Source organism: Daphnia magna, linkage group LG4 (assembly GCF_020631705.1).
Source record: "Daphnia magna isolate NIES linkage group LG4, ASM2063170v1.1, whole genome shotgun sequence".
Taxonomy (NCBI): domain Eukaryota; kingdom Metazoa; phylum Arthropoda; class Branchiopoda; order Diplostraca; family Daphniidae; genus Daphnia; species Daphnia magna.
In genome coordinates, this window is record NC_059185.1 from 12,763,736 (window position 1) to 12,774,872 (window position 11,137).

General features: G+C 39.3%; 1 protein-coding gene across 1 annotated transcript; it reads right to left on the reverse strand.

Moving 5' to 3' along the window:
* Positions 1-6,853: 6,853 nt before the first annotated feature.
* On the reverse strand, positions 6,854-8,821 carry LOC116920357 (all trans-polyprenyl-diphosphate synthase PDSS1). The gene is made up of 8 exons (XM_045171789.1): positions 8,583-8,821; positions 8,400-8,513; positions 8,205-8,338; positions 7,988-8,129; positions 7,834-7,923; positions 7,634-7,765; positions 7,405-7,566; positions 6,854-7,342 (listed from the first exon to the last, which is right to left on the reverse strand). Exons 1-8 carry the CDS (start codon positions 8,721-8,723, stop codon positions 7,121-7,123), a joined length of 1,137 nt encoding a protein of 378 aa, XP_045027724.1. The 5' UTR covers positions 8,724-8,821; the 3' UTR covers positions 6,854-7,120.
* Between the last annotated feature and the right edge of the window lie 2,316 nt (positions 8,822-11,137).

Below are 11,137 nucleotides of genomic sequence, written 5' to 3' on the forward strand. Positions count from 1 at the left end.
CTGGAGTTCCAACGAATTGTGCAGCGTCGCTAAAAGCAATCTTTTCCACGTCGAAACCCTAACCCAATGGGAAGAACTTAACACCTTCCTCGTTGGACTTGGTATGATCTAAACTGAATTAAATTATTACATGAATTTTATTTCGGAACTTCAATTTAAAAAAAAATAGGTTACTATGATACCTACTGGACGGGAGTGGCTGCCGAAGGTCATCCTGGTCTCTGGGTTGTTAGATCGACCGGCTATGAATTGAATCTTGCAGCTGTTGAATTCAAAGCAGGAGCTCCGAGCAACTCGGCCACCAACTTGTGCCTGGCCATTGAGTACCAGACAGAACTTGGCCGTTACCAGTGGGTCGACTACCCATGCACCGACCCGTACGTTATCGTTTGTGAGCCCAGGGTTTGCTTGGCAAATAACAAAAAGTTTTAAGTACTTATTGTTGTGACGTGAATAAGCCCATTTCTCTTTTGTACACGACTATTATCGAACGAATGCTCGACACCAATAAATTTTAAAATCCAAATTGGCGGAGTTGTTGTGCTTGGTGAAATTTTTGGTCAATTACTAAAATTAGAATGTCAAAGCAAATTGACGTTTTGTTTTGAGCTATTCTAATTTAGAATACCTAGTTTTGTTGAGTTAGTATAGATTTGCTTGTAGAGTTGCAATCTAGGTTAGAATAGAGGAAAGTTTCCTGGTACCCAAGGCCTGTGTTGATTACTTCAAGCTGAAAAAATTGACGAAATGGAAACTACTCGATTTCTCTCATGCTAGCTGAAAATGAAAGTTTTGGGATGACGTACCCCATTAACGAAGTGGAGTTACGGATTTTGCTTGGATAACGGGTATACCTTTCACATCGTACAATCTCAAGTGGAATGGATCCTGTAGAATCGTCTGACCAATCTTTCAAGCTTCCAGTGTTTGTTGATCTGGGCGGAACTTGACACCATAGCTAAAAACGTGCAATTGGTCAACAAGAAAATCAAGTCCATCTTCATTGTAGAAGCTCTCTCCAAATCCTGAAGCCAACCATCTAACGTAACGTAGGATTGATTTATCACAGTGCTTTGAAATGGCGGTGCTTTTTGCCAGCAAAAAACTTCTCTCAGAGGTTCAGAGGTTCGTAGATCGTCGAATGCTGCTCAAGGTAAAACAAAGTTACTCTTAGACATAGCTTTCAGTAGAAAGATGACCTAGCTCAATGTCAGTGAAGAGTAAGGCTTCTCATTTTCCACAGCATTTTCTATTGCAAGCTGTAAGTTGGTAATTTCCTCTGCAAAGTTTAAGAAGTGAATTACATCAAACATTTTCCATGGTTGATGTATCCATAACATACCAGAATAGCAAAATTGGATTCCATGTTCCATGTGTGAAAAGATTACAGTATCCTGAAGATGGTTTTGGTAATCAGAAACAATGCCTTTGAGTATTTTCTGACAGGATAAGATCAGCATTGAGGTTTCCAGGTCTTCGCTGCCAAGTGGTAAGTATTGTTTGAAGGCACTTGAATCCCATTTTGCCAATCTGTGCTATCATGTTCATCATAGTTGGATTGAAGAATATGTGATGTGCTTGGTCTGCAAGTCAACATCTTATTTTAAAATACTTCTCAGCCCTTTTTGCAAACTTTCATTCATAAAAGCATTTAGTCCTAAATAAATGCATGTTAACTAAATCTGTTTGTTAGGGAAGCTTGTGATTTCTGCCTTAAAGAAAAGAAAAATGCTTAATGGGAATCAATGGTATAAAAGCCAACCATAATTCAAATTGGCACAGCCAACATGTGCAAAACATTTTACCTTTCGGATCTGGATTTCAGTAACATGGCCCTGCCCTAGAGGAAATCCCGTAGTTAGCCCAGCCAGCTTTGAGCCCTATCCAGATTTCTTTAACAAAATATTCAAATAAATAACTTTTCCTGACTAAAACTTTCGGCTGATATTATTTTCAAATTGACTAGATTGCAAGCAAGAACAAGTCATTCACATGAATTTCGTCGATGTTTTGACGATGTTCCTAAACCTGAAACACCAGGTGGCAGGGTATTGCACAGTGGTGCCACTTCGAAAATCGGGAAAACTCGGAATTTTTTACAAAAGACCTGAAAAACCTGATTGCCAGATCACTGTAAACCTGCTGAAAACTTGCACATTTTTCTAAAAACCCTGCTAAAAACTTGAATTTTTTTTGAAAAACCTGAAAAAACTTGCTGAAAATTTGTAATATTTTCATGAAAATTACCTTTTTAAGTCTTTATCTGTATTTCAATTTCAATTTTTGAAACAGTTGAACATAGAAGATCATTAAGAATAAGACAAACAGAAAACGTTAACTGGATTAAATATTATGGAACGAGAATCACATTGTGCATCACGAAAACTTTCGATTTTCATTGGAAAATTTATCAGAGAAATTCTCTGATAGAAGGAAAGGACTTCTATTTGACTCCATCTCTTTCACCAGGATTGACAACTGCATTAGATTTGACTATTGATACTACTTCGAGTAGTTCGTCAGGAAAAATATGATTGTGAGCGCTTTTTCCTTCATTTAAAACCATTTTTTAATATGCAATAAACTCACGAGTGTGTCATTTTTTTTTCGTCAGTTCAAATCTGATGTGGACGAAGAAGACATGAAGTGGGGCCAACTACTTTGTTTAACACCAAAATTCTGAGCAAAAACGAAGAAATAGTTTAAATAAATATAAAGGATCTGAGGCTTTGAGCATGGTTTTTCCTTTTTCGTTCAGCAGAGCAGATGATTAGACGAAAACGACAAGCCGTAAACGCGGCCAATTCCAATTTTTTATATGTGGCGTTGTCAACTCATCTAATTTACGCCACTTTTTTCTTAAAAACTGAAAAAATGTATAAAAAAGACACAAAATAACTGAAAAAAACTGTGAAAAACCTGCAAAAGTGATAAAAACCTACAAAAACTTGCAAACCTGCAAGATAAAAAAGAAAACTTGTTCAGACCCTCAAAAACCTGCAGAACAGGTTAAAACCTGCAAAGTGGCAACACTGGTATTGCAGAACCATTTATATAGGCGGGAAATATTATGAAATATGGACCCAGTTTCTATACAACCCTGCAGGATTATATACTTGATCACTTCAAACTAACCTCGTTAAAAAAAAGAACTGCTAACAAGAGTCGCTCAAATTACTAAATATGTATTTAAATTTTACACATAATTAGAACATATTGATGCAAACGGTAAAAAATTAAATGTCGCAAAACAAATATTCAAGCTGATCATAAACCAGTTCGTCCGCCAAAATCCAGACAAATTCCCGAATTGAATGACGCACACGCCAAGCAGCATACCAAGAATGTTGTACGTAACCAATTTCCACAGCAACTGCATCAGTGAACTCTTGATTACATATCCGTCGACTGCCCCACGTCGCAATTCTAAAGAAAATCGAAAATTACAATTTGTTTCAAGAAACGAACAAACACTATCTCCTGTACAATGTCAGAAATAACAATAATCATTGTGATTCATATCCCAATGCTCTGATATTTAGATTTTTCATCCTTAACACACAAGACGGAAAAATGATTGAAAAATACATACCTAGAACACAAGGCATTTGCGGCGATGAAACAAATGACCTGCCATTTAAAAATCACAAATTAGAAACTCCACAGCCCAAAACGAAATAAAACGAAAACAAAAGAAAAAAATAAAATCAAAAGATCATAAACACGTACCAATAATCAATTCATCATTCCGGTAAAGAACAAATCATAGCCCCAGCTTAAAGAGCAAGAACCGCTAAATGAGATCCCTAATCCCGTCGATTATACTAGCGTGACCATAGAAATCATTGTTTTAAAATAAAGAACAAAAGTGCTTACTAGAAAGGAGCGGTAACACGATTGGTTGTTAGCAACTAGTCGAACAGAACCGGGGGAAAGAAAGGCCATCTAGGACGCAAACCAACGGCTCCATAGCTGGATCTGCAACCGATTCGATCCTATCAAGAAATAAACATTAGAAGACGAAGAATATCGGAATATGAACGATGTCAAACTGTCGCCAACGTAAATGGCACAACCCATAGACATGACACAATCTCGGTTGCTTCCTACGCAGCTATTTCTTATACCCGTTCGTTATCTTGGCACAACTCATCCCACTGATGGGATGGACGTGTGGCGATCGGGATGAATGTTCTTTATAGACAACCAACAATCGACTTACCCATAATGGCGCCATGCCGATATGCCGACAGCAATTTGCCACAGCAAACCCTGAAGAAAAATTTAACACCACCATTAATTTCGAGATACAGTGGAAAAATTCGGTATGAACGCAACTACGGTCATCGTGTTACCACTCAACACAACCCTTCAGTCTGGGGCGGTATAAGAATTAATCATGCGAATAGGAGAATGCGAAAAGAAAAATGAATTACACGACAACAGCAAGGGAAACAGCACGGTACGAAGCAATTGCCGCACCCTGTACAGGCCGAAAAACTGAACCAACACGTCCACCAGATAAACACCTGTAGAAAAATACAATACATTAAACGAATTCATAATGAAAAATGCAGAAAGGTGGCCAACTGTTCCATCAGTGAAGTAAAGGGAATCATAATAATATCATACCCGAAAGATGAACCATCATCTGGAACAATTCAGCACGATAAACAAAAGAATATTACCTGTAGCCTGGAAACATACAGTTCGATAACACCACAACACGCCGTTCCGACCCTACGGTGAACGTGACACCAGGCCCATAAGGAAACGTCGGCAGATAATCACCACAGCAGATCCTGAACAGACAAATTGCGGAATTAATTCGCATACACAACCAACAATTATTATACGAAGGTAACCAACATCATAAAGGTTAACCAATCAACACCGGCCTTCAGTTTGGGACGGTACTGGATATAATCATTCGAAAAGTAAAACAGGCAACAAAAAAAAAAACTTACCAAGGCTAGAACAGCGACACAGCGCCACTCGAATGCCACATTTCCAACACGACGAACGGCAAACCCACCAACTCACCACCTACCCACAATCTGAAAACGTTAAAAGCGAGAAAGGAACATAGAAATAATGCCAAACTGTTCCATCAGTGAAACAAAGGGAATCATAATAATATCATACCCGAAAGATGAAAACATCATTTGGAACAGTTCAGCACGACAAAGACAAGAACATTACCTAAGGTACGGAATCCACCTCATAACAAGACAAAGTGACGTGAGCATCACAGCCCAGAATCTTCCAGCACCATAAATTACCTGATGCATCCTAGAACAAATCACAACGTCGAAAGCTGGTAAACTGTCAGCAGCATCTTGTAGCGCAAGGCCTACCAAAAAAGTAGAAATATAAAAACTCGAAAAAACTGGACCCTAGAGTTATAAAATAGAAACAACAGTGAGTGCAAGGGATCCCATGGTCGTGCTGCAGAGCCGTCGCGTATGCCAGAGACTGGCAAAAAGCACACAAACACGAAAACACACCTCCACAGTCAACAATGAACACTGAAATGTAAGGTCACCACTGCTGGCCAAGGCTCTCCATCCCAGGGATAACAAATCGGCAGTCAACTGGTTGAAAGCCAAAACCCACTACATGCTATACAATAAGTTAAAAGAAAGACTGCATGGAAGAAGCCACCATTAAACACAGGCACAGAAAACATGTGAGGAAGAATTGTACAATACAACATTGCATCTCACAATGATATGCCTCACTTCATCTAAAATCCCCAAGGCCGAGTGATCCAAATAATTTAATAATCAGAAAAAAGTGCACCCTATGCATTCAACCCCATAACATTCACCAACCCAAAAAATGAAAAAAATTCAGCCAAACAAAACCAAGACACCTTAACCAAGTATGAAAAAAAATGAGAAATACAATCTACGGTTTGCCTTTAAACAATCAAGTTACACTTGAAATTAAAACTAAACTAAGATGCGAGTTACATGTTTGAAGCATACAAGGTTTACTTTACCACTCTTGTCTCTTGAAGTCCAGATACGTTCCATCGCGAACTCCAGTACATCTATAATAAATAACAGTTTTAAATACTATCACATAATTTCTAACTAGAAAAACAAACCAGCATAAAAACAATTTTTAATCTGACATTTGAAGTCAAGACTCCACTTCTGTCCAGTTCGAATCAATACCGGCAAGATTCTATATGTTTTAATATGGTGGTCAGACGACTTTATATAAATTTTTTTTACCCCTTCTCCTTTTTTTCCTTACAAAGACGTTGTCAAATCTTCCCAAAAAGTGAAAGATTAATTAAAAAAGTCTTCTTTTTTAGTTTTTAACGAACGAATTATTGATGCTGCACATTCACTGTTTGAAAAGCAATGAAACCCATACAAACCTGATGAAACCTATAATTTTATATATCCTATGATCTCGATTGGTATTTGGACCTCATGTGTAATGAACATCAATGAAAAGTAAACGAACCTGTAAAGCCAGAGGGGATGCTGTGGTTGGGTCAAGTTTTAGCCCTACAAGGATCAGTCTAAAAAGAACCAATAAATAAAACTCACTGTTTTCTGGACTAAATGTTTCGACTGAAATAATTTTCAAATTGACTAGATTGCGAACTAGAACAGATGTTTACAAATCATTCACATGAAAGTTGTTAATATGTTTTGACGGTGACCCTAAAGCTGAAACACCAAGCGGGGTATTGTAGGGCTATGGATATTGGTGGGAAATTTTATGGATCCACTTCCTATACAACCACAGGATTGTATAGTTATTTCCTTCAAATTCATAGGTCATCAGGAAAAGGAACTGCTAACAGAGAGTTCGCCAAGTCAAAAACACACTATTAAATAATTAATAATGTATTCAAATGTTACACAAAATAATTTATATAACACCATAATAATGTCAAAGCGTAACAGGGTTAGATGTAGCAGTACAGAAATTCAAATAGATTAGAAATCGCTTAATCATTCCATTGAATTGTCATCCTACACTACACGCGTCAACTGGTGTTTTCCTTCGGGTACCATTCCCCCTAAACGAGCTACATCCCGCATTGCTACCCTCCAATCCGCACTCGATTGGACAGAATCTATTTTTTCCCAGTTACTTATTCCATTTCATTAAGTAGCTTACGTATTAAAGAATACAAAATTTGTTGGTAAGACGATGGTGACAAGCGAGCCAACTGAGCCACGGCATCATCACAGTATTGGCTAGCCAGCTGCTTCGCTCTTTGCAATCCATCAGAACGATGAACTAAGCGGTAAGCTGTTTCTACATCTTTAGGCTGGTTGAATCGCCGTCGAATCAGTGGATTCAATTCAGGAAACTGCAATCGAGACCATCAGCCATATTTAAAGAGAATCTTACAGACTGCTATAAAACGAATACTTGGTACGCAGCAAACAAAACTGGAGCGGTAGCCAGCCCTTCGCGCAAATCAGTTGCTAAATCGAGTACGTCGTCAACTAGTTGAAATGCTATTCCCAACTGGCGGCCAAACTGGAACGCGATATTTTGTAAGGCGGTATCAGCTCCAGCGAGCACTGAAACCTTGAAATTCATAATTATTCAAAAGTTCGTTTCCTTTTCTTTGTTTACAATTTTAAAATGTAAATACCGATTGGCAACTGTGAGCTGTTAGACTTGCAGTTTTCTTGAAGGTTTTTTCCAAATAGTGCACGAATCGTTCATCCTCGGTTGCACATCCGTCGAGTTGCAGTAGCTCTCCGTTCACTAAGTCAGCCACCATCTGAAATGATTAAATTCAAACAATGAAACTCACGTTTTTTGCAACTATGCTGTCAACTTAATTTTTACCTTCGTGACCAACTCGTAGACAAGTTCGTTTTGCAGACTAGCACAAATCGCAAGTGCACGACCAAAAATAAAATCGCCTGCTGCGATCGACTGTGAGTGAAGAAACACTGTTGATTAATAAAAAATTATGTGGAAAATGTATGGTCCGTTTTACTTTTTTCTGACCCCATACTCTATTGGTGGATATTTTGTTTCTTCTACTTTCGGCCGAATCAATCACGTCGTCGTGAACTAAACAGAGCGTGAAAATCATTTCATCTACTTGTGCGACCTTCTTTTGTTTCTCAAAGATATCCCTGTTGCAAAAATGAACGTCAAAGAGTGATTAGTTTCGCAATTGTCCAAAGCTATTGAGATTAGGTATAACATACGCCGAAGTTTGGGTCAAATGGCTGTTGATGGCTTTAGCGAAACATATTGTAATCACGGGTCGTATAGCTTTATCTTCGTCATCAAAATAGTATTGAGCCATAGGGGTTAATGTTGAGTGGCTTTTGCCTAATGTCTGTTAAATACGTGATACGTTAAACAACGTTAAAACTGATAAAATTTCAAGAACGACCAACCTCCCTGGTGTCTTTATAAATGCTTGCTAGGTCTCGTCTTATCTCAGCATCGTTAACAGCCGTGCCCTTTTCGGTTGGGGTGACAGCTATGATATGTGGTACTACACTTTTAATCTAATTATTCAAAAAGCAGGGAAATTAGTTTTTTTTTTAATTTTTCATCGATGCTAATTTATGCAATACCTGACGCTGAAATCGGAGCAAAGACGGACTTTTGAATAGCAACGAATCGCATTTTTTTAGGACGCCGTATGTTCGGCTGAAGTGGCGATTGTGGGATGTGAAAGAAATGGCAAGTCTTTGGCTAGCAAGAAAAACAGTCATCCTGTTCCTGTTGTAATGGTCGAAATGGAACTTTTTTTTTTTAACTTGAAGAGCGTACCTTCAATCTCTGTGTATGTCCTCGCGAATGGCAACGGCAACTAAACAGATGAACGAAAATAAGAAGGTCATTTGTTAAATACGTAGTTTTTGCGAAGCCTGCCGGCTTTCAGGACTTCGTTCATTCTGCAGCTACTGAAACCGGTTTTGCTAAAATGTTTAATTTCGAAATGAATAGTTTGAATCCAAACATGTTTTTTAAGCAAGAAAAACAAGTTTATCGATGAATAATTACATTACCGTTTTCCGGGTTCCCACTAGCAAAATGATTTCGAAATCCAAGCTTTTCAAGACAGATCTTGTTTATATTCCAAGACAAAATTGTCTTCAATTTCTGTTTCAAGACAAGAAATCAGCAAATTTACTGCGTTCAATCACGTCGTCGTGAACTAAACAGAGCGTGTAAATCATTTCATCTACTTGCATGAGAAAAAAAACAAAAAACTAGTATCAACGTCCATGAATTGATTTAAATAATAAAAAGTCAAAACAAAATGGTAGTATTTTGTTTTGACTTTTTATTATGTTTAGTACTACCATTTTGTTTTGACTTTTTATTATTTAAATCAATTCATCGACTTTGAGGAATTTTATTGGTCGAAAGCAAGAAAATGTATGGGGAATTTTGAGTAGCAAAGAAAAATATTACAAAAGAAAAAAACAATGAGAAATTTTGAATAAAAAAAAAAAAAACCGAAAATGTAGCAGAGAACAATGAAACCTTGAATTAGCTCTCTCCCCGTACATCACTGCCATGGAGGTGAAAACTACCTGCAAAACACTCTGCCATCACTACGAGACAATCAACTCTCGTAGTGGTCTCCTTCCGGTGGGTGAATGCAGGTGCGAGATGGCAATATTGCTCACCATCCCGTCACTCGCACGCAAACTTGTACCGTGAAGAAGACAATTGAAACAGAAAGGGTGCATGATTGGTAGTTGCCACGCATGGCAGCAAACAACTCCGTTGCGGGTTCGTCGACCAGTTCCTTCGGATTGCGACTGAAAGAGAACGTCATCAAAGGTTAATCCAAAGCCAAAATAATATGTACAAGAATTTTGATTCACTGTCTCTGCTATATGTTTAAAAAGGGAGAAAAAAAAAACCAAAAAAAACACAAGATCAACGATAAAGCAAACAATCAAAGCCGAAATAGAACATGTATACAAGAATTTTGACTTACTCTTTCTGTCACTTTTAAATGCAAAACAAAGAGAATAAAAAGAAAAAAAAATGCAAGAAACCACACAATCAAGCCGAAATAGAATGTACAGGAATTTTGATTTTCAGTTTTTTTTTTTAAGGTAAAAAAAAAAAACGAAAAGAAAAAAAAAATCGCTTGTTCTCTCTCTCTCTCTCTCCTTTTAGGCGAATAGGCCATGCATAACCATCCACCAACTGCGTTTCAGAGTGCAGAATATCCTGTTCATCGTCTGGTACAAGGGATTCGGAAATTTTAGTCTACTAGCGGCCAACGGCAGTGCACGGCACGGCTCAATGTCCACTTTGCCAGCCGTAGTTTCACATGCCTTAACCAAATCTATACCTTGTTGGATTCTTCTCCGCCCTGTTGCAGAGCAGCTCTCTCTGCCCGCTCCTTTTCTCTCTTCGCCAAACGGCGTTGGTAACTCTGGTTCCGTGGTCGTTTGTGTTTAACTGGCCCAAGAGGTGCGTCCACGACCACCGCATCAGCGGCGACAGCTGCGCCTACTTCGGGAACTACCTCCACCAACTGCTCACCTACTGCGGGAGAAACTTCATCAACACTTTCGTGTTGGATGGGAACGGGAGATTGTTCCTCATCAGCGAGCTCATCAGTCGGTGCACGAACCGCAGCTGGGACTGCGGCAGGTTCCTCAACATCTTGGGGAGGAACGATGTCAGCCAAAACGTTGTCTGCTTGTGGCTCATCAGTCGGTGCAGGCACCGCAGCATCTTCGTCATCGGCTGGTACATCGGCTGGTACATCGGCTGGTACATCGGCTGGTACATCGGCTGGTACATCGGCTGGTACATCGGCTGGTACATCAGCTGCTACATCGGCTGGTACATCGGCTGGTACATCGGCCGGTACATCGGGTGGTACATCGGCTTGTACATCGGCCGGTACATCGGCCGAGGCCAGTTCACAGCACGATTCACTGGGTGCAGTTTCACAGGTCGCCAGCAGAGCCAGTCTATCAGCCCTCTCTTGCGCTCTCTTCGCCAAACGGCGTTGGTAACTCTGGTTCCATTGAGCCTTGTTCGGACGCTTGGCCTTTCGAACTTTCACAGCCGGAGCGTCCGGGACTGCGGCAGGTGCCTCAACATCTTGGGGAGCAACGATGTCAGCCAAAACGTTGTCTGCTTGGGGCTC